This window comes from Morchella importuna (genome assembly GCF_003444635.1).
Source record: "Morchella importuna strain M04M26 chromosome Unknown Morimp01GS010, whole genome shotgun sequence".
Taxonomy (NCBI): Eukaryota; Fungi; Ascomycota; class Pezizomycetes; order Pezizales; family Morchellaceae; genus Morchella; species Morchella importuna.
The window spans coordinates 338,106-360,816 of NW_025763407.1; the positions used below are offsets into that span (position 1 = coordinate 338,106).

Genomic DNA, 22,711 nt, shown 5'->3' on the forward strand with positions numbered 1-22,711 from the left:
CTTCTGTGATGTCAGCATAGAGGAATAAGATGCACTTCACACAACTTTACCGAAGTGCAACTCCCATGTGCCCTATGCAACTCAGTAGGTATGCAGCATCAACCTTGTGCTGCACACCCCCCCCCCCCTTCCTCCCAGGACACCCATCACAACCCATCACTCACATCTTCCGCCAAGCCAATCCAGACACTGCAATAGTAACCTGTGATATATCATATCCGCACAGCCAATCGAGTAGTGATTTAGTTGTTCAACCCTCGGTATTCCATCTCCAGTCGGAAAAGCGTTGGCCAGATTGGGCATGACCATCTTTTATCGCTAGCCACTCTGGACACTGGGTACGCCACTAGTAAGTTGACGTCGTCTCTTGACCCTTCCTTCCCTGTCTTGCCGCCCCTCACCAACGGTTTTGACTGGAGAACTAGCTTTAAGAAATCTACTGGGCTTGATTGCTTGCCTGCCCCGCGCAGGCCTGAGCTAGAGTCGTTGGCTGTGACACTGTATTGTGCGAACGTCAGTCAGTTAGGCAGTTAGCAGTTACCCCTCTGCTTGTCTGAACTTATTATTCTACTGCTGCTGCTGCTGCTTCTTCCTTTTTGTAGATTCTCTCTTGTGTCTTCCTTCGGAGTCGTACGTGGATACAGGCCCCGTTGTTGCATTCTCAGGTACCCACGCACCCTCAATACGCGAGAGCCTCACCGAAGCCAAAAGAAGAAACGAAGAAGCTCTACAGGACCCTTACATACACCTCGACCTTCAATCCTTGCCAACCGTCACCACCAGCTCCCCACACCAAACCCCACCTCACACATACTTTTCCTGAAAGCTTCATCACCACTACCCCACCCGTTATATGGATAACTCAATCCAACGTAGTCTCAACGACAAGCTCTACGACCGACGGAAGCTCGGCGCCCTCGAGTGAGTCCACAAGAAGAGAGAGAGAGATAGAGGAGAGGTGGGGAGAACGTGGGTGCATAGCAACATGGTAGCTGACAGAGGCAAGACTAGAGAAGGTAGTTCGGGAGTGCGTCGCGCACGAGGACCATGAACGTATTCGCCTCATCATCGACCAACTCTGCCACGAGTTCGCGTACGCCGTTCACCAACCGCATGCGCGGAATGGAGGACTGATTGGCCTTGCTGCGGCGAGTATCGCGTTGGGGCCTGTGAGTTACTACTGCGTGGGGTAGGAAGTGGGCAGGAGGGATGTAGGAAGGCTAACGCAAGCCCGGTGGTAATTATTAGGAAGTCGCGAAATATCTGAAGGAGATTGTACCCCCAGTGCTAGCATGCTTTGCGGATCAGGATGCGAGAGTGCGGTACTATGCTTGCGAGAGTATGTATAACATCGCAAAGGTCGCAAAGGGCGAAATACTCCCGTTCTTCAACGATGTGTTCGACGCACTATCAAAAGTACGTCCTAGCTCCCGTCCGGTTCTCTACAGACTAATATACTAAACCCGCTTAGCTAGCCGCGGACTCCGAGCTCTCAGTCAAGAACGGTGCGGAGCTACTGGACCGCCTTGTAAAAGACATTGTAGCAGAGTCGGCGCCCACCTACGTCTCCGTCCTGCAGTCTCCGGAGCAGAGCATAATAGACGACCAATCCGACTCAAATTCTCCCACCTATGCTTCGGAAGCAGCCTTCAAGACTGCATTCTCATTGCCGCTGTTTATTCCATTACTGACAGAGAGAATCCATGTTATTAACCCCTTCACCCGCATCTTTTTGGTGTCATGGATAACTCTCTTGGACTCAATACCGGATTTAGAGCTAGTAACCTACCTCCCGAACTTCCTCGGTGGCCTCTTCAAGTTCCTCTCAGACCCCAACCAAGACGTCCACGTCGCCACACAGCAAGCCCTCGAGGGCTTCCTCGCCGAAATCAAGCGTATTGCGAGCGTAAAACGGAATATTGAAGAGTCTCGTAAATCACGGACCAGAGAGCGGGCACGCAGTGAAGACGGTAGTGTCAATGACGGCACCGACGAAGGCATGGGCCGGCACCTCTCCGAAAAGCTCTCCCTCAGTGATACAGGGGATAATACTATTATACCTGATGACGAAAAGAGCGGTGCGGACGGCTCTTGGATACCAGGTCAAGATGTAGTTGTCGCGTACCAGAAGATCTTGGAGATTTTCATTCCATTCATCGACTCATCAGGTGGGTTTTACTTTATCTCTAATGGAGAAACCACAAAAGCCAGGAACTTACCGCCAGAGATAGAGGAGGAGATTCAACTTACTGCGTTGCGGTGGGTTGATAACTTTTTCGAGATATGTCCAGAGGATATGCTACCCTTTGTTCCGCGATTGTTGTCGCATGTTCTTCCGGCTATCGCGCATGAAATCGAGGTGGTACGCCAGGCGGCGCTGAAGGTTAATACCAACCTACTAAATCTAATTATGTCACTGAGTGAAGAGAGTGTGTCGCCGCCTATGTCGCGGCAACCTACAAGGGAGAGTACAGGCATGGGAGAGAGGAGCGGTAGCGATAGGCGGGACTCTATGCCGAGACAGTCCCTACCAAAGGAGTCGGATTCAATGGGAAGGCGTACACCGTCAAGTATTCCGCCTGCACCGCCGACACCTATCCCTCCACCATCGCCCACTCCGCCGAAACAGGCGGATCTGGATTACTCGGCAACAGTTAACGCACTAACTCTGCAGTTTCTCAATGAGCACGAGCAGACAAGGGTTGTGGCCCTAGAGTGGCTATTAATGCTACATAAGAAGGCGCCTCGTAAAGTTGGTCATCATACATAGCTATATCAGAACGGGAAAATGGTAATACTAACACTATTTGTGTAGATGCTCGCCATCAACGACGGCACTTTCCCAGCACTTCTAAAAACTCTGAGTGATCCCTCAGACCAAGTTGTAACCCGTGACCTTCAACTCCTCTCTCAAATCAGTCACAACAGTGAAGACGACTACTTCACCTCCTTTATGGTGTCTCTTCTTTCACTCTTCTCTACTGACCGACGGCTCCTCGAAACCCGTGGGAACCTTATCATTCGGCATCTATGCGTAAACCTAAACCCAGAGCGGATCTACCGCACACTTGCAGACATTCTTGAGAAAGACGAGGACGTAGAATTTGCCAGTATCATGGTGCAGAACCTGAACAATAACTTGATCACGGCACCGGAACTAACGGATCTGAGAAAACGGCTGAGGAGCTTGGATACAAAGGATGGCCAGACGTTCTTTGTGAGCCTGTTTAGGAGCTGGTGCCATAATGCCGTTGCAACATTCTCGTTGTGTTTATTGGCGCAAGCATATGAGCAGGCGTCGAACCTATTGCAGATCTTGTAAGTTTATCCTCCTCGAGATATGAGCACAGCCCGCTAGCGCCAAATCACCGAGTGCTAACCCATGCCCAGTGCTGAACTCGAAATCACCGTTAATCTTCTCATCCAAATTGACAAACTCGTTCAACTTCTCGAATCTCCCGTCTTCACGTACCTCCGTCTGCAACTCCTCGAACCCGAGAAGCACCCTTACCTCTACAAATGCCTCTACGGTCTTCTAATGCTCCTCCCACAATCATCCGCCTTCGCTGCCCTCAAGAACCGCCTCAACAGCGTCAGCGCAATTGGCTACCTTCACGTTGCTCCACGCGCCGCACCTCCAGAGCGCGAAAGGCCAGGGAGATTAAAGGGGAAGGTGGACGACATCAAATGGGTTGAATTGCTGGAAAAGTTCAAGAGTGTCCAGGAGAGGGCAAGAAGACAGCAGATGTTTCATGTTGGCGGCGGTGGTAATAGTGGGGGCACGGGCACGCCACAGGTCATGTCGCCGACAAGGTCGGGGACACCGGCAGCGGGGAAGAATACCGTGGGGGCTGTGAGGCCTGGAGGGTCCGGTGGTTTGGGATTGGGCGGAAGACTGGCTGCGGGGAGGAGGGGTGTCAGGAAATGATTAACCCGCCTGCACAATCATCCTTAATGTCTTTTATGTGGCTTTTTCTCTCTCGCTTTTTCGAGCTTCCCTGTGTGGTAGACTGTAGCAGTGTACTGTAGTTGTGTCTTTCCCTTTCGTTCTTTCCGTTTTTAAGAGAGATTGATCACGGCGATTCCCCAGGTACGTAGTCGGGCTCTATTTGTCAGTCAAGCATGCATCGCATCTATTTCCCCCCCTCCCCCGCATGTCTCTCTTTTATTCTTATTTCTTTATACCTCATCTGGCTCTCTTTCTTCCTTCCTCTTCGATTGGCCGGCGTTTATTTGTTTGGGTTGCAGCTTAATGTATCTGAGCGCGGGATCGAGAGTGATAAGAGTATAGGGAATATAATCCGAGATTGAGTCCTTGAATATCTGCTTGAGGAGAATGGTCGGGGTTGATTCGTGCTCTGTTGTGAGGAGTGATTGTGTTGTTCCTGTACGAGTATGTATGATGTGGTTGGGTTGGAGCGATGTGGTTTCTGGGGTGTGGGGCTGGAGCATAGGATATCACTCGTGCGTCATAGCGGCTCACTCGGGCCTTACCCTATTTTAAAATCCGCCGCTCAAGAAGGCAAAAGTTCGAAGGTCCTAAGCGGGTATTACACGCGATAGAATTCAAGGAGCAAAATAAAGGCTATCGGTAGACTACATCAAGACCAAGGATGACTTGCAATTCCAAATCTGCCGCACGGAATATCACTCGCATAATCACCTAGCTCACTCTCTACCATAGACCTACACTAACGAGACACATCTAGGCACCGCAAAATCGACTTCTGAGCGCTCCAGACATTCGGCTTCCGTGATTGTTCCCTCCTCTCTCGGGCGGTACCGGCGCGTGTGCTTCAGCAAACCAGCGATGCCGACTAAGATGCCGGTCACGTGGAGATCGATGGATACGTGGTTGGGAGTCAAAACGGGGATTCCCTCCAGACAGATCTCTGTGTGACTAAACTTCCGGTGCTAGAAGAGCGGAATGGTACATGTAGCTGTAGAGTATCTCCCTAAATCTAACTAGTAAAGCTAGTAGCGAGTGTTCCTGCTCCCAACATCAAAGCAAAAGATAACATGGAATATCCGTGCTGACTGGTTCGCACCATAGCTCGTCATACATATCGGCCCCTCACATCATTGGTCCGCTTCCTCCCGATCTCGCGAGCGCCTCCATCAGGATACCTGTGGCTACACTTCACCGGAGGAAGGTGTCGCCCGTCATAAATAGTGCACGTGTCACTATTTCAGTGACTTCAGGAATCGCGGTGGTATGTGTGGTGATTAGTGGGTTGGTTGTGTGGTGGGTCGCCATGGGTGTGTGATAGATAAGTGAGGAAGTGGCCCACCTTTAAATTTCTGGGAACTTGTTTCACTTTTAGGCTATCCGCTCCGCCCAAAAGCAAAGAAGGGAATGTCAAAACCGTCTCTTTCTTCGTTCCACTTGAGTCATATGTTATCACTCGCGAAGAAACTCCGTTGGTCATGTCTTGGTTTGTGTCTTACTTGAGCTTAAGCTTATTATATCATGGTCCGACGAGACACGTTCAAAATTTGGTACAGTGCAGTTTGGACATCTTGGCATCAATCATCGTTGTTTTGTGGAAAGCTAGGAACTATGTATGGTTATGTCATTGCTGCACTGCACTAGATTCTCAGCGTATCTAGCCAGGTCGCCGTATTCGCAACTACATCGTCCCCTTGTTTATTTACAATTTACCCCCCTCCTCCCTATGGATACGGTTATTATTAATTTAGTGTTATTTGAGGAAACCAGTCAATTATCATGCAATTATGAGAAGCCCAGCCCTCTATAAGTCTGTCATGATAGACAGGGTCCCGGATAGAAAAAAATGTGAATATAGAGGCAGAATGTAGGATATTTCAGGATAATAAGTCGAGGGTAGGGAAATCTCATGAATGCCAGGAGTGCGAATTATCATTGAATCGTTGATCATGTCATGTGAGTAATTGATCCCCCCAGTCTTCCACGTTTACTCGACAGGTAGGTCTGCGATATGTTGACTAATTAATGACTTTACAGTTATGGCAAGCTGAAAGATCTCAACTTAGTTGGTCGAGGGTCATCAGGCAGAATCCGTTGGCCAAAGAAGTGCACATCAAGCGATAGGTGTTAATTCTTGCGTCAATTTCCTCGGTTAGGAGCTATGTGTGCGGGTGTGGGCGGTTTAGGTTATGAGTGAATGGTGGAAATACAGGCAGCCCGCCTCATCTCAAATTGTGGAAAACCACTGGTGACGAAGCTGTGATTTAGGCTTGGCCAAAGTTGAATCGAGATCGTTAATTCCCATGGATATATTGGCGTAGGGGATTTTGCAATATTATTCCGAAGTAACTATTACTAAACTCGCCTATGCTCAAGGTTCTAAGATGATAAATTAATAATCCAACATATGAGTTGCTTAATAATACGCCTTCGCACAGTCTGCTAAAGCTGGCCAATAGTACATACAGCATCACCTTGGTCAGCGAGAGTAGGCATAGTCTACATGCGGATTCCTATTGGTAACGCACACAAGATACAGGTCACATTGAACATAAGATGCGTGCCGGTGGCTGCAAAAACCATTTTCGAGTGGTTAGTAGATGTGTAAATAGGGATTATATTGGTTTGAATATTAATTGGAGATCGGTAGTTCCAATGACTGAATAATTCGACGCTAGTGGGACACGGGGCGAGATATGGAAATACTTACATACATTTCAGCTATCGGATCCAAAGTTATAGCTTATCACTGCGAAATAGCACGCATGTAGACGTTTATATGAACACCAATGGGACAAGTTCGAGTTACCTATCTGATTTTTGGAAAGTGTGGAGAATCATGGGTACGTACTCTATCAATCCTTTCTCTTATATGGCTCAGTGCTAAGTCTACGTACAAGTCCATACTATAGACTCAGGAAAACTCGTATTCATGTATATACGTAGGTGGTGCATACTTCTATCAACCTGAGGTCAGGGCTTGGTCGGGTGAACTTAATAAATTAACTACCTAAATAGGTACATGTAGACATGTATTGCACTTTCTAATAGCATCCCAATTCTGCGGCCGATGGACGGAAATACAAGTTTTTGAAAAGGGGTTTTGAATCATCTGAGCTGAGATTGAATATACTTCTCAATTGACGAACTGGGTAGTAGACTACGCACCTAATATCCTCGTGTTCTCCATGCTACTTACGTCAGGTGCATGATATACATAATGAGGCGGTCCGGCAGCCAGCAGATGTATTGGTTGCCAATGATTGGTGAGCCATGCGCAGTCCCTAACTGTGTAACTGCTAAAAAGAAATATACGTTATCTTGAAATAGCTGCCACGATTATTGCTTCCATTACAGCTGTGTTTCAGTTGGTTACATATGATCTTTTCTCCATGACACGTCGACGGGTATATGCGCACCTCCATATCAAAGTAGGATACTTTAATTCGCATTCACGTATCAATGAAGCCCCTTAACAGAGCTGTTAATTGGATATCAAATATGATATAATAGGGAACAAAGTCCCACTTTAAAAAAATGCACCCCAGCGACAATTTACTCGTCCATCTTGCACATAAATCAACAAATTTTACTAAAGGTATATATTGTTTTTAAATAGGATTTATTATTATCCGGGTAGATTCCATAGTTTCCTTTATGATACGATTTGGTGTCTGATATTATTTTACTTAATAGGATCATAATACTTAGTACAACGTCAAAAGCCAGCTCTGATATATTATCATGTCGCAAATTCCTAAGACTCCCGCCCTGAACACTGAACATCCACCATATGCGAGTCCCACGAGTGAATCCAGTATGATGGAGCCAGATGCTCAGATCTCTGCGCCCAAACCTCATAATCCTGAACCTCTCCTGTTATTTTCAGATACACCCAGCCCGGCGGAACCAGACCTCCAGATCTCTGCCCTGGAACTTCAAAATCACGGACTAACGTCAGCATCTGCGGATAATACCGGCCCGCAGAAGTTTGGGACAGCTGTTCAGGTGTCGGCAACTGAGATCGAGAATCCAGAAATTCCGCTAGTATCCGGAGACAACCTAAACCCGAAAAAGGTCGAACCAGCCATTCGAATCTCTACTGTGGAATTTAACACTCCAACATCTCGGCCAGTATCTGCAGATAAGTATTCCAGATTCAGGAATTCCCAGTTGGATATCAAAATTCCTCCCGTGGGAGATCAGAGCCTCAAACCTCAGGATATTTCCAGCCCGAAAAAGATTGATACGAATGCTCGAGTATCTTCAGTGGATCCCAAGAACCAGGGACCCTCGCGGGAACGAACTTTAAGTATTCCCGGTGTTCAAAGCTCATACACTTATTGGAGGTCAATCCGCGAAAACTTTACGAAGATCCCGGAAATCAACACGCAGCTAGTCGCAGCAGCTAGTAAAGGCCGAGATGCAAAAAGAGTTTCAGAAATACTGGATCAAGATATAACCCTTCCTCCACAAGATATCACATATTGGAAGACGGCATTGCAAGATGCAGCAGAAGATGGCCGTTGGGAGGCCGTGGAGTTGTTACTGAAGGTCGGGAGAAAAGTCAATAACAATGCCGATACTGTGGATGGTCTTGCTGAAGTAGTAGATAACGTTGCTATAAAGGGAGAAATGACTGCTGTGAAATTGCTACTGAAGGGAATCGCCGCCAACGGAAAATCGAAAGAAGGGAAAAGAACTAACTTACAGCTAGCAGCGGGAAAAGGATACAAGTCGGCGGTGACTTTACTTTTAGAAGATTCCGAGGTCAACGAATCCGCACTGGAACAACCCAAAGGGAGAACGGCTTTACAAGCAGCAGCTGAGGGCGGGCATGAAGAAATAGTAAGGATTCTATTGGACAAGGGCGCAAATATTAACGCACCGCCGGCACAATATAAGGGGAGAACAGCGCTGCAAGCAGCAGCTGGAGGAGGATATCAGGAGGTGGTGGAGCTTTTGTTACAAAGGGGCGGAGACACTCAGATAAACGCACCCGCATCAGCATCTGATGGGAGAACGGCGCTCCAAGCAGCAGCTGAAAAGGGACATGGAGATATAGTGAAGTTACTAGTGGAACGCGGAGCCGACATAGACGCCAAACCGTCAGCAATAGGTGGAATCAGCGCAATCGAGGCAGCCAATAAAGGAGAATACAAGTCTATATCAGAGTATTTCAAGCGTCTGACAACTCATGGCTTACATTCGTTCTGCCGGAATGATAAAGAAGTCGGCGAGGAGTTCCGTAAACTTCTTGACGGCGAAGCTTCGAAAACTATTATCAATTCAAGAGATAGCGCAGGGCAGACTCCATTACACATTGCTGCAGTTCGACCTTTCAAAGATGCTGTCGTTTTATTGCTAGAAAAGGGGGCAAAAACTGATAAGACTGATCTAGACGACCGAAACCCATTAGAGTCAACGATTTTTGAACTCCTAAAAGTCCGTGAATTGACAGCATTGAAGGCTATAAAGAAGGAAATGGATACAAAAAAGACAAATTCAGGCGGCCAAATCGTTCCAGAATCCGCGACCTTAACTAGAGCCGATGGACTACTGGAAATTATCTTGCTCTTGCTAAAGCATGGTGCCGCTCCTCATGCTCACAACATCGATCAGTCCCTGGCTTGGCGCAAAATATTTCCCTGCCCAGAGGGTGAAAGCGATGAAATCTTTGAGCTAAAAGAGATACGGCATCCCGAGATCATCAGCAAGTAGAATTCCTGCACTCTTGTATTCTCTTATTATTACAAAGCTAACTTTATAAAGTTCAGGGTATTCCGCCAAGTACAAAGAAATACAGGCAGAAACACCAAATAAAAAGAAGTCATGTCATCGTATTGAAAATAAGCTCTCGTATAGTCTTCCATTCCTCGCCTCAAGCTTGTTACAAATGAACAATCTAAGATTAATATTTTTGTTTATCAAGGTATATGTCTTTTGACGACTCAATCCTTTCACTCGCAGACATGAAAACCGCTGAAGAATGGATCTCTGATCACAATGCTCCTACGAGATCTCTCTGGTATGTATGATACGACCTTGACCACATACTCTCATTATTCTTAGGCAGTGCTAATCCCGTAAAGTCTCGAGCTACTACAACCTCCTACTGCACCTAGGCCTGGAGAACTTCCGCGGCCGGCTACAGTACTGAGGTGGTTGCCATGCGACCCGAGACGACTTGATGGGTGGAATACCGACCTACCAAGGTTGACAAATGTATACGTTTCGCCGAGTACGTATAATTACCTAAGTACTTGAAGTGAAGTAAGCTTACAAACTTATCAAAAAAAAAAGTTATAATTAAATACTCTATAAAGTATGAATTCTTTATTGTCGTCGATGCTACAAAGCAGAGTGGTCTTAAACTAGCTGGCCTTAAACTTGAACGTCGGGCTGGCCACATTTCATGGACCATGCTAGCGCGGGCGAACGGCGACGACAAGCGTTCTTCCGAGAGTTATAAGCCCAAAGTACAGGTACAGACCGTCAAATATCGAAGCACCTTAAACCACCGTTGGATTCCTAATCACTCGTTGGAACTCTTCACATTATTCTTTGATGACTTGCACAGAATATGGGAGGATCTTCTTATTGCATCACGAGATCACCTAGATGAAGACGTAAATATTCTTCCCTTTATAATATAATTAAAACTAACGCTCTAACCACGTTTTTTATGGTCTTTTTAGCATGGTGAACTACTCAGAAGCAAATATGGTCAAGAGCAGACCTCTAAGACTACATTTTACCTGGAACATCTCTTTGCGGACGCGAGAACATGGAGTCAATTTCGGGCCCAATTAACATCGCATGTACAGATTTGCAATAAAACACTAATCCAGTATAAAGGTGACAGCTTTTTCTCTCGGGAAATTGACTGGGCTGGATGCCCAGAAAGTCGATTCAAAGAAGAGCTTGCGTTGTTATCAGAGAGAGTTTTGAAGTTTGAATCCAGATTTAAAGAAGAAATAACTGCTTTAGAGATAAAAACACAAGGACTGGTTGACTTTGTAAGGCTTTCCCTATTGATGTCCCTAATTAAACCTAGCTAGTTTCGTCTCAGGCTAAAGACTTGTCCAGAAACTAAATCTACTTCAAGCCTACGAGTCTCAAAGGTCGAACACAACAGCTATTGGCATGAAACGACTTAGCTGGATTACTGTAAATCTTGACCCATCTTATAATACATGATTGAGTTTGAGCTGATCTTTTCCAAGTTTATATTCCTGCCATCAATGTTTGTCGCGGTATATACCCCTAGCTATCTTATTTCCAAGAGATATTTTATCCCGCTTACTAATATACAGAGTTTATTTGGGATGAACATCGACATACTTTCTGGGGGTCCTAATTGGTCGTGGTATCCTATCTTTTGCGTTCCTGTCTTGGTCCTGGTGATCTTTACATGGTTGGTCTGCAAGTATATTGAGGTATATATTGCATCCCGTTCCTTATAGTTTAAACTGATTACTCAAAGCACTTGCATATACTAACTATGGATGATATTCAGGAATACCTACAAAACAAGAGGATGGAGAAAAACAAAGCAGACCGAGATATTGATCTTGAAGCCCGTGCCTTCAGTACCAAAACTAGTACATTCCATATGCCTCATTTAAGCGGGACGAAAAAGTCGAAATACTGCTGAAAGTCATATCTCCTGGGATAATTTTCTTTCTCTTCTTTTTCATTTTTGTTTTCACCCTCTCATTTATTTCTTTCATTTATATCTTTTCCTTTGTCTTAGTTTGTTTTGGCCATGCGGTAATGATCCCGTAATGAGATGCATACTGGTAGGGGGTAGGATTACCGAGGATCCATGAAATTAGAAGGCATCTAACTATATTTATAATACGAGAAAGGACTGCATAGAAATTCTCCACTAAAACTCCACGGACTACCTGGCATACAAAGACCAAAGAAGCCAAATCCGAACCCCGTGCGCAACATTAACATCTTACGAAAAGATCCGCAGTGGCATTTCTCCCCGCACGGGATATACACTACAAGCCGGTTCTGGGTCACCCATCCGAAAAAAATCGAGGAAGACCCCTCGAACAATAAGGAACGAACCAGTGGACGCTGAGATCTTTCTCCATCCCTCTCATCAATCCACATACTCCGAGAAAGGTCATTTCAAGGGTGATATTCCAATACGAAGGATGAACTACAAACATTTCCAGGGCTGGGGACGTTAGTTCTTGGCCTGGTTAGCATTTGGCCGAAGGTCAGGTCTCGATAGGGGCACAGGATATCACTCGGTTATTGATCAGACCGTAGCCAGCCAACCAACCATAGAAAAGCCCCACTTTTAGCTGCTAATTGCTACTAATTATTATTAGTGAAACCCAACCAGGCTTAGTACCGTAGTCGCAGCCAATCAAAAGCCCGCCGAAACTCAACTGACCAACAACTATACTCATGCGTTCATTAAATGGTCGGAATTCTTAGTAGGGATTTGGTTGTAGCGATATCCGTTAGGCAAGATAAAGTATATGTATAAAAGCTTTAGTTGGTATGTGTACAGCACTGCCATACAATATCTAGCCTTTATGTAGTTTATAAAAAAGCACAGAACCCAAGCTTATACCAAACACAAACCCAAATCCCAAATCCTAAAGAAAAAAATCCCAAATAAAAGAATTCCCCGGTCTAGTCGATCGCTGCCTCTATCGGTATAAAATAGAACCACTACAACCCGATCCCGAAAGAAAGAAAGAAAGTAACACCCTTTTCACCCCTCTCTCTACCAGTCCCCAAGCCCTTGCTTCAACTTCTTGCTCTCTCTCCCTTTCCTCGTCACCCGATCCTTCCTCGCATCGCGCTCGCGCAGCTCGGCCTTCCTCTCCTTCTTGAGAGCCGCACGCTCGCCCAAGTCCAGCCCATACAACTTGTTGAAGTTTGGGTGGCCCGGCTGGTTCTCAGGAAGGTCATCTTTGTTGATAGGGAGGCCCTTTGTTTCTCGCGCGGGCGCGGCGGGGGTGGATTTTTTGGGCTTGGAGGTGCTGGGCAGCACGGGCATGCGCTGCGTGCTGGTGGAGACACTTTTTTTGGCCATCGTGGGGTTGTGGGGGTGCGCGATGGTGGGTGGGTTTAGAATTAATGCGGTGCGATGAGATGAGGTGGGTATCTGCGTGGGATGAAGAGGGTAACTAAGTTTTTATGTGCTTGCGGGAGGTGGCTACAGTAGCGGCAAGGGGAATAAAGGCCCTGCATAGTATAAGAAATACCCAGAGGGGGTAACTCTAAGTATTAGGATTCCATATACCGCAGAAACTCGCCAACTTGATTATCTCCGTGCAGGGATTTCTTCATTGATGATTGGCTGAAAGGCAGAGATCAGCTTCAGATATTTCCTCTACAAGTTAGTTTTTGGTCAGATCCGCTAGCAAAGTTCGTGAGTTTTTGCGGTATTCTATGGCGTGTTCCCAAGCCTGGCACTGAACAGGTGATAGTTAACGCCTTTTACGGTCGCGGTCGTATGATCGCTGGCAAAATAGAGCGTCAATTTTGCCAAAATCGATCTGGTTAATGATATTAGATATATAATAAAAGGAAATGTCCCATGGTATTACCAACTACGACGTGCCAAAATGTGTATTCAACATTCTCTTGCGACACATGCACATCCCACAGTATGCAACTGCACTTTAATTAAATTTGTGACTAAGAAGTAACAATTCAATTGTGGGACGGGTGTCAGGTGACTGAAGATCATTTGGCACTGTATCCTCCGCTCGAAAGGTGTAACTACTCACCATAATCATTGGCCACGGGGAACCCTTCCCCAATATCGAGTATATATCACTACTTATCCATGGTCTTTCCAATTTCCTAACAAATATATATCAACAGACCTTGCTTCGCCCACTAAAGTTTGGGACCCCTATCTAGTGCTTTATGCTTCTTCCTATTCCCGCTTCTACATCACAAGGCATTCCTGGGCATGGGACTCACCGTCCATGGAAGGCTAATCTGCGTATGTATTCATTGAACCTTTATGGAATCTCATCGGGGACTCAGGTCTCAAGGCGGTCTACCAACATGGGACGAACCAAAGATCATAGAATATCACTCGTCGAAGATTCAACTTGTACTGACAGCTATATAGTGTCCTACTCGATCCGGGGAAACAAGGTGGCTGGAGGAGTACACGCACAGAGCACACGAAAATATATAGGGGCTATTTCGCGCATGATCTCCTCTCAGGAACCGACCTTACCAACATCTAGGAGATTAGCGGGGCACCAACGCTGTGCAGCACTTCACTCGGACGAAGTCCCTTACCACAACCTCACTCAAACGGACGTTGCCAAGAATCGTGGCTTATGTATAAACAAACATAATATACATAAGCAAGACAAGACGCTCACTCAGTCAAAACCCTGAGACACAGCGGAGCAGACTTCATAAATGTCAGTCCGTCGCAATGACAGGTGACCGCCGCCGCAGCACCCCCAGGTATTACGCATCGTGAGATTGGGCGCTATGACGTTTTCACATGCCCACAGAAGAAAAAGCCCGGGGCGTTTATATTCCCATGCCCGTGGAGTAGTGAGTGCGTGCCCGCTGACCTCCGTGACGGCCGTTTAATTATCGGAAACGAGAAGGGTGCAATAACAAAAAGTGATCATGAGCCAGGGCGTAATATTGACATAATCTGAGTTCAATTTCTTCCCTTTCTTCCCTTTCTCTTTCACACCCTGTCTAGTCTATTCCCGGCACAAACAAAACACAGCTAAGCTCTAAGTTAGCCCGCAGCACAGAAAAGAAAGAAAGCAATATGGCAAACAGATCTAACACATCCAATCCTCGAATTACAAAACTTGTATGATATAGCCCCGAGAAAGAATCCCTGATTATTTTGATTCCTTTTTGTTGGTAACCTTAGCTTTTCTTTGCTACTGTTGTCTATATGTATTCTACCATTTCAAGCGATGCACACCGCTGAAGGAGATATATATATATCAAAAAAAGAGTCTCGAATCAGAACACCATCCAAAGCTGCGCCCTTTAACAAAAAAATGAACACAAAAAGGAAATATAAAGCGAAAGAATATTCTACAGTGAGAAAAGGGAAAAAATCGAACAATTGGTATCAAAATAAGAATTGAAGGTGAAAAAAATTTCCGGGGACCCTTTCCCTTGGTAAAAAAACCGACCAGACCAACCCAATAACTATAAAAAAGGAAACCCAAAAAAGTCCATAAAAGAGCGTAAGAATCGAAACGGTCAAAAGGGGGATCTGAGGGTGAAGGGTTCGCCGAGAAGACGCGGATGTAGCAGGAGAATGTGAGGATGACGGTGACGATGGTGACGAGTATGTGTTTGTTGTGGTTATATAGCCTCTTTATTGTAGTGTTCCGGCCGGCCGAGCTGTAGATAGAGGCTACATCTCTCTCGTTGTCTTTCTTCTTCTTCTATCGCTTCTCTCTCTCTGTCTTTCTCCCCCTATAACCCATCCTTCAGTCCTCCAAGGTTGTCGTGGAAATAGTACAAATCATCATTCAAATCCCCCAATCCCCCAATTTCCCCCATCACATCCCGTTCCAATCGGCCATGCTATGCTGTATTGAAGTACGTAGTTCTGGTGGGCTTGGCTTGTTTGGGCTAACTGTTGTTTGAGCCTCGCCGACTCGATGAGCCCGTCTCCGAGACGCGGAAGCTGCTCTTTTGGGGGCTGGCTGGCTGGTATGAGTTGTATACGTATTCACCACTACAATTCCCCAACGTTAGTCTCTCTGTCTGAAGGTTGGGGGTAGGTAGGGTAGGTGTGTGAACGTACTCGACATATTTGGCGTCCGAGATGAAGGTGGTTCTTCTTTTACGCTTGGTGTAGCGCTGTTCTAATTTATACAACTCGTACTCTGTTTCCTGGTTAGTCACGTTATTGCGCACGCCAAATAACTCGAAACAAGAACACGTGGTGGTTGTGGTGGGGGAACCGAACCCTCGATTGCATGAGGGTAAGGTAAGGTACGGTTAAGGGCAGAGAACAGAAGGCAAGGCAAGGTGCTGGCTGTCAACTACTTACTTGCATGCAGTTTATCAAAGAACCCCATTTTGAATCTAACAGACCAGAGCGGATGGAAGACGACAGGCAGAACAAAGCTTGAAAAGGGCAGGCCCGGTGTTTGACTTTGGCTTTTTAGGAGGAGAGGGAGGGGTTTTGTTCCCTTTCTGTTTTTGCTTCTACAGGACGGTGGTATCCAGATTTGCGGTGGCAGCAGCGAGCAATGAACGGAGGAGGAAGAGGGTTGGGAAAGAGAGGAAAGGGAAAAGAAGGGAAAAGTGGAAGAGGGAAGGATGGAATAAGTAGCAGAGGAAAGAAAGAAAGGGTAAAATGAAGTAAGTAGTACAAGTAAGTTATGTAGGTAGATCCCAGCCAGCCAGAAACAACGCAGTTGAGAAAAAAAAGAGGAGTGGCTGCTATTACAGTAATAATACTAGTACTAATAATAATATGGTGCAAAAGGGGGGGGAGGGAGAGGTGGAGGTGAGGCTAGTAATACCTCTACTGATCTTAGCTACTCTGGGATAGGATGGGGTGCCCAGAGTTCGGGTACCTAAATTGATAAACTCTGGGTAGATGCAGGTTGGGCAGAAGACGGCTAAACCAACGAGTGAAATGGATTTGGGCAAAGATGGCTGCAACGGGTCTATTCTAATACTAGGGTGCAGTCTAGGGCTTAGGGAGGAACGCGGGCTTTTCTGCCAGCAGCTGTAAGAGGAACTTCCTGATAAAGATTGTGCAGGACAGACCAGAACAAGAAGTATCTACTTTAGAATAGGCATGTAGAGTAAACAATATGAATTAACACAAAACGAGATGGATATGAGATGTGTGTGGGAGTGTGTGAGTGTGTGGGAAGGTCCCACGACAAACACCATGGTTCGGATACCATTCCTGAGCTTCCTTCCTAGCTGCCCCAAGAAAGAAAAGGAGGTGGATCTCTTTCTTCTCTCAGTCTCCTCGATACGCACGCGACAGGCCAGCGCCACACACCCGCATCTGACACTTCTGGTTGGTCGTGTTCCTGACCATCTCCCTGACCACCCGTGTGTCGTTGAGCCAGAACCAGAACCAGAAAAAAAAGAAAGCGAAATCAAAAAGTCTCCCGGGGTCTGTGCGCCCATTGCCTTACACGCAACGGTAAAGCAGAGAAACCTTCGCGGGATGTTTCGAAGACAACAACAACCGCCTCTCTTATTCCCTTCCGGGCCTAGCCCCGCTTCGTTGACAAGAAAAGGGAAAAGATAGAAAAACGGTAAAAGGCTGTGAGGCCTTTAATTTTTTTTTTATTCAAATTTTGTGCCGTCCACGCCGGTCCCGCGCGCAAGCAAGCCTTGCTTGTTTATCGGCGGAATCGGGGGAAAGACAAAGAGTGTGTGGGAGGCTGGGGGAGGGAGAACCTTGGAAAGGAAAACCTCGTTTTCTCTCTCCCCGCAGGATTGGTACCGAATTTCCCATTTTCTCCATTCCTGAACCCTACAAGCCCCAGTCTGGCCCGCCGCATAACTGCATTTAGAAAATACATGTTAGCCAGCTGCTGGGCTTGGGGGGGGGGGGGGTAAGGTGGAGCCTGGAAACTGCATTTTGAAGACCCGGAAAATGTGCTGTACAGCTCAACAAGAGGGGTCGATTTGCGTCTAGCTTCCAGCTTCCAGCTCTGCTCTGTGCTTGATGCTGTCTAGAGTAGCTGTCGACGGCCTTGCACTTACATGCTGGACAGGCAGGCAGGCAGGCAGACTTGGACAGAAAGGCAGAGAGAGGCAGGGGTTGGGCAATATTTGAAGAGAGTCTGAACCAGCACTAACTACATCATATCACCACAGCTTTAATCTGCCCATTCACCATCATCATAAAGTAAAATAATCCAGCTCATCATACGCCCGCCCAGCCTATTTTGAACCCCCCCCCATGGCTGGGCTGAAATTATTGCGCGCGTTTAAACTTGCTTGCTATTTAACAGCCACATTTAAAGTTGACGCCCATCATACGATGCGATCTATTGCGGCTGGCACCCCATTCCCCATTCCCCCATTCCACCATTCCTTCCTAGAATAGTCTCAAAAATGCACCCGCCAAACCAAACCAGTCAGCAGCCCCAAAGGGCCGAAAGACACAAACTCGGGTCCCTCGCGATTTTCAACTCGGGGCTCTCGGCGGGCCCCAATAGAAACCCCCCCACCACCACCCACACCATGCCGTGAAACCCGTCATGGGGAAAGAAAAGTGCAGGTCTTGCAGTTTGACTTCCGCTCTCCCTAAATATGCTTTTTTATTGAAACAACCCGATCGCGAGTTGTACAGCACAACAGCACATGGGAGGTGATCAGCGATCAAAAAGCAAACAGCTGCTACATAGAGCAGAAAATAGAATTATGTGGGAAAGTGCTGCGCGTGCTGATTAAAGTGCAATTTTTGTTGTTGCCTGCACGGCTGCATCTCGAAAAGTACCTGCATAGGGTTAGGTTAGGTTGGTTATGAAAAAGTGTGAGTGCAGCAGGGTGCTCTAGAACTAGAATCCGATGCTCGCTCTAGCTTCGCGAGCTACTTGTCGAGATGAGCTGGACTGGATAGGACTGTGCGTGCATACATACTGGTACTCTACAGCCTCCATTATTGTTGCTCGGGCCTGCTGCGAGAAGTAGAGAAAACTCGCAGAGTCGCTAATCTGATTCTGCTGCAAACTGCTGCTCTACGAGTCCAGGTACCACAGTAGCCTGTAGGCCGGTACTCTACGGATCGCAAGGGATATCATGTCAAGATCGAAACAGAATACCCGTTTCACGCAACCAACAGGACAACCCACAGCCAACCTTCCAACCTGCCATCTTTTTCAGATAGATGGACGCAAAGGCAAAGGCAAAGGCACACGCACCCGTGCCGGCCAGAATCCCAAGAGTAGAGCACCTACAGGTAGCCAACCACCATGACGAATCCTGGCGGAAGCCAGGCCGTAAGGAGGTGCGCTCAATGGTTCAGATTGAGTGCTTGGAGGTAAAATGATGAGCTGGACGTGGTCACCGAGGCACATAACCACGCTGTGATTACCCTACCTGCCTGCCTGCCTACTTTGAGAGCCGTGATGGGAATCGTGATTACACTGCAATGTAGCGAGCGAACAGGCACACGCATGGTACATGAACTCTATGCACAAATTCCCCAACCAGACAAACAGCAAGACAGCCAGATATCAACAACGTACGAGAGTTGTGTTACTCTACAGACTTTTTCTACTCTACCCACTATAATATGCAGGTACACGGACCTTATCTCAACCAGAACAGACATCACGCATAGAAACGAGGAGGCTCAAGGATGGAAGAAAAGACGAAAGAATAACGAAAAAGATAACGGGGGTGGTAGAAGAAGGAGGTTGGAAAAATTCAACAACCGGGAGAATTAACTCAGCGCATCGACGTTGTGGTCGAAGAAGTGGAAGAAGACGACGACTTTGCGCCATCCTCCACTGTCGGCATCGTTTCCTGGGCTAAAAGGCGCACACGCTAGTCGTTAGTCGCAGTCCCCCAACCCCAACACGCATGAAACAGCTGGCTGGCAACCCCGGGGCCTTCCCCGCAAGCAAGCAACGTGCATCCCCGCCACCCCGCCCCACGCCAGAAGGTGGGAAACCGCAGAAAGGAAGGGACGGAAGACGAAAGAAAAACAGAGAAAATACGCACCTGCCCAAAGGGTGGAGTAAACGCCGCCAGAATTAATAAGTTGCTCGTGAGTGCCTGGTTTCTCGGCAACGGTACCGTCTTTGAGGACGATGATTTGATCTACGGAGAAAAGAGGGTTAAAACTTAGTGTGCTGTTCTGGAAGGTTGCGAGTGTGTTTGGCGTGATGTGGGGGAGTAGTCTCACCGCTGTCGTAGATGGTGCGGAGGCGGTGCGCAACAAACACGCTGGTTCGCTCCTTCTCTTTCAGGATGGAGTTTATATTGCTGAGCAGCGCTTGTTCCGTGTGCGTATCAAGTGCGGAGGTCTACATTCCTATCAGTCCGCCGCTACAATCAGGATCTCGGAAGTGGCAACGCACAGCTTCATCAAAGAACAGAAGAGGCGGGTCCTTCAAAATAAGTCGCGCGACTGCAAGCCTTTGCTTTTCGCCACCTGTGATATTGTTCCTTGGTTAAGTCGGGAGCTCTAGAAGTTTTGAAAAGTAGGAATCGTGGGGACCAGGCTAGTCACCTGAGATCATCATGCCACGCTCCCCGACCATCGTTTGATAGCCCTCTGGGAAAGAGGAGATGATATCATGAATTTTCGCCCTCTTGGAGACGCATAAGACCTCCTCGGACGTCGCATCGATTCTGCCGTAGCGGATATTATGCTCAATGGTGTTATTGAACAGTGGAGTGTCTTGCGGTACGACACCGATACTCTTGCGCAACGACTCCATAGTCACATCCCTGATATCCTGACCGTCGACGAGAATCCTGCCTTCATGCACATCATAGAAGCGGAATAGCAAGCGCAGGATGGTTGATTTACTGCGCCGTACATATCATCCATCAGTAACCAACAATTGCCTTTATGCGCTTGAATATGGTAAAAAGAAAAGGCTCACCCGCAACCGCTAGGCCCCACAATCGCCGTCTTCTTCCCCGCCGGGATCGTAAAGCTCACGTTCTTCAAGATCGGCCTATCTGGGTGGTACCCAAAGGTCACATTCTCAAAGACGATCTCCCCGCCCTTAAACTCGAGCGGCTTCGCATTCGGCGCATCCTTGACCGCCACATTGACCTTCTGCAGGTTGAACAGCGTCTCCATGTCCAGCAGCGACTGCCGCAGCTCGCGGTATACCGAGCCTAGAAAGTTCAGCGGGACCGACAGCTGGAAGACGAGCTGGTTGACCATCACAAGGTCTCCGACTGTCAAGCTGCCTTCTGCGACGCCTTGGCAAGCGAGGTACATCATTGCGGTGAGCGCGGAGGAGAAGATTATGTTTTGGCCGGAATTAAGGAAGGCCAGTGATGTGGCTACTTTGATAGACGCCTTCTCGTAGGCCTTCAGCGCAGCGTCGTAGCGGCCGACTTCGAATTTCTCGTTGTTGAAGTACTATCATCCATCATGGCTATCAATCTCGGGTTTGAGCAATTGGCGGTCAGGGAATAGATATACCGTACCTTAACAGCCTCGTAGTTAATAAGAGAATCAACTGCCACAGTCGCAGCTTTGTTGTCAGCGGCATTTGCCTGCTTCCTAAACTTTGTCCTCCACGACGTTGTCTTGATCGTAAAGACCGAATACGCAAGCATCGTCGCCGCCGTGACCGCCGCAAAGCTAGGCCCGTATTTATATGTCTCTGCCACTTAGCCATCTTCCCATAGAGCTCTACCCGGAGGGGTCAATGACAATCCTACCAATATCCCACAAACCATGGATATCTCCAAGAATATGGGAATGATATGAAACACCATGGACGTGAGCAAGAAGCTGATCCCCTTCGTCCCTCTATCAATCGCCCTACTCAGCCCTCCCGTCTGCCGCGACAGATGGAAATTCAGGTCCAGGCGCAGCAGGTGGTCAAAAACGTTGCAGGCCACCTTCCGGATCGCCTTCTGCGCGACATTGGCAAATATGGCGTTTCGGAGCTCCTGGAACGCCGTCGCTCCTACCCGCGTGAGGCCATCTTGAGATTAAAAAACATTATTTTAAGCTTTGCGGTACGAGAGGGGAGATTGAGGCTCGTACATGCTACTATGATGGCGCCAGCGGTGGTCCACACGGTGCCGCCGAGGGCGAGGAAGTCGACGTTCATGGAGTCTACGATGGTCTTGAAGAAGAAGGGCACTTGGACGTTGAGGATCTGATTGGGATCAGTATCGTAGTCCCGCGCAGTCCATCCTCTTGCTATACTCTCCCTTATGCTCTACACAAGTACAAGTAGCTATAGAAACATACCTTTGCGCCTACTAGCAATCCTAGCGATAGCCCGACCCGGACCTTGACACCTAGATCGTCCTATCACCATTTCCTTTCTCAACAACTACGCTCTACAAGAGAACCGGGGGGTAAACAAGGAGCAAGAACGAAAACCCCGTACTTTCGGCCATAGGTACTTTGACATCTCCTTGATGATGCCCCAATCGGCCTTCCTCTGCTCCTTCGTCGTGAGCTCCGCCTCCGCCAGCAGATTCGTCTTCTTACTTGCGTCGCCCGCCAGCATCTTTGCCGCGGCCTTCTTCTGGTCCACCGCTGCCGCGAGTGTCTTTTTTTCCTTCTCGGTGCTGATGGCGCGCCATTGCTGCGTCGAGGCGAAGGTGCGGGTTAGGGTGGGTCGTGCGAGGAGGTGGTGAAGGTGGTGGTAGTGGTGGTGGAGACGCCCTTCCCGCGCAATTGGCCGGAGAATGCTGGCCGAGAGCATCGAGGGATGGAGCGGTTGGTAGATTTGCGAGGAGCTGTTGAGGGGGAGCTTGGGGGGAGCTTGGAGGGGTCGTGGTGGGGGTTGTGGTTGGTGTTGTAGGCACAATGACGCCAGGGAGGAGCCGCATGGGGTGCTTGCTGGAGCTTCAAGTAGTGTTGGGTGATTAGTCAGTGATGAGTCATTATGTAAGTTTAGTGGTAAAATCGCAGTAGAAGGTAAGTTACTGTAGATAAATAGTGCCCCGGGATTGTGATATTGTTCTTTTGATGTGGTGCTTTTTTATTAGTGGTATTGTGAGACGTGGTTTGGTCCGTTTAGGAAGGCATTCACTATTGTCATTGACACCCCAAGCTTCGTCACATATGAGTTAAAC

The 22,711-nt window shown here is 47.7% G+C and overlaps 5 protein-coding genes across 5 annotated transcripts; 2 read left to right on the plus strand and 3 right to left on the minus strand.

The window, feature by feature from the left end:
• Nucleotides 1-29: 29 nt before the first annotated feature.
• On the plus strand, nucleotides 30-3,928 carry LAJ45_04188 (uncharacterized protein; the record flags this gene model as incomplete). The annotated part of the gene is made up of 10 exons (XM_046113769.1): nucleotides 30-88; nucleotides 323-349; nucleotides 426-513; nucleotides 827-921; nucleotides 1,007-1,169; nucleotides 1,249-1,416; nucleotides 1,472-2,168; nucleotides 2,232-2,752; nucleotides 2,816-3,318; nucleotides 3,391-3,928. The coding sequence occupies 10 exons, from the start codon at nucleotides 30-32 to the stop codon at nucleotides 3,926-3,928; spliced, it is 2,859 nt and encodes a 952-aa protein (XP_045972871.1).
• Nucleotides 3,929-7,693: 3,765 nt separating this feature from the next.
• Nucleotides 7,694-11,606, plus strand: LAJ45_04189 (uncharacterized protein; the record flags this gene model as incomplete). The annotated part of the gene is made up of 10 exons (XM_046113770.1): nucleotides 7,694-9,666; nucleotides 9,722-9,808; nucleotides 9,882-9,977; nucleotides 10,042-10,190; nucleotides 10,253-10,578; nucleotides 10,648-10,968; nucleotides 11,039-11,119; nucleotides 11,176-11,205; nucleotides 11,266-11,388; nucleotides 11,469-11,606. 10 exons carry the CDS (start codon nucleotides 7,694-7,696, stop codon nucleotides 11,604-11,606), a joined length of 3,324 nt encoding a protein of 1,107 aa, XP_045972872.1.
• Nucleotides 11,607-12,704: 1,098 nt separating this feature from the next.
• Nucleotides 12,705-13,016, minus strand: LAJ45_04190 (uncharacterized protein; the record flags this gene model as incomplete). The annotated part of the gene is made up of 1 exon (XM_046113771.1): nucleotides 12,705-13,016. One exon carries the CDS (start codon nucleotides 13,014-13,016, stop codon nucleotides 12,705-12,707), a length of 312 nt encoding a protein of 103 aa, XP_045972873.1.
• Nucleotides 13,017-15,568: 2,552 nt separating this feature from the next.
• LAJ45_04191 (uncharacterized protein) lies at nucleotides 15,569-16,020 on the minus strand (the record flags this gene model as incomplete). The annotated part of the gene is made up of 3 exons (XM_046113772.1): nucleotides 15,569-15,674; nucleotides 15,744-15,825; nucleotides 15,993-16,020. The coding sequence occupies 3 exons, from the start codon at nucleotides 16,018-16,020 to the stop codon at nucleotides 15,569-15,571; spliced, it is 216 nt and encodes a 71-aa protein (XP_045972874.1).
• Nucleotides 16,021-19,372: 3,352 nt separating this feature from the next.
• On the minus strand, nucleotides 19,373-22,338 carry LAJ45_04192 (uncharacterized protein; the record flags this gene model as incomplete). The annotated part of the gene is made up of 11 exons (XM_046113773.1): nucleotides 19,373-19,455; nucleotides 19,649-19,747; nucleotides 19,833-19,953; nucleotides 20,008-20,081; nucleotides 20,160-20,461; nucleotides 20,539-21,029; nucleotides 21,098-21,274; nucleotides 21,335-21,603; nucleotides 21,666-21,780; nucleotides 21,876-21,935; nucleotides 22,018-22,338. The coding sequence occupies 11 exons, from the start codon at nucleotides 22,336-22,338 to the stop codon at nucleotides 19,373-19,375; spliced, it is 2,112 nt and encodes a 703-aa protein (XP_045972875.1).
• Between the last annotated feature and the right edge of the window lie 373 nt (nucleotides 22,339-22,711).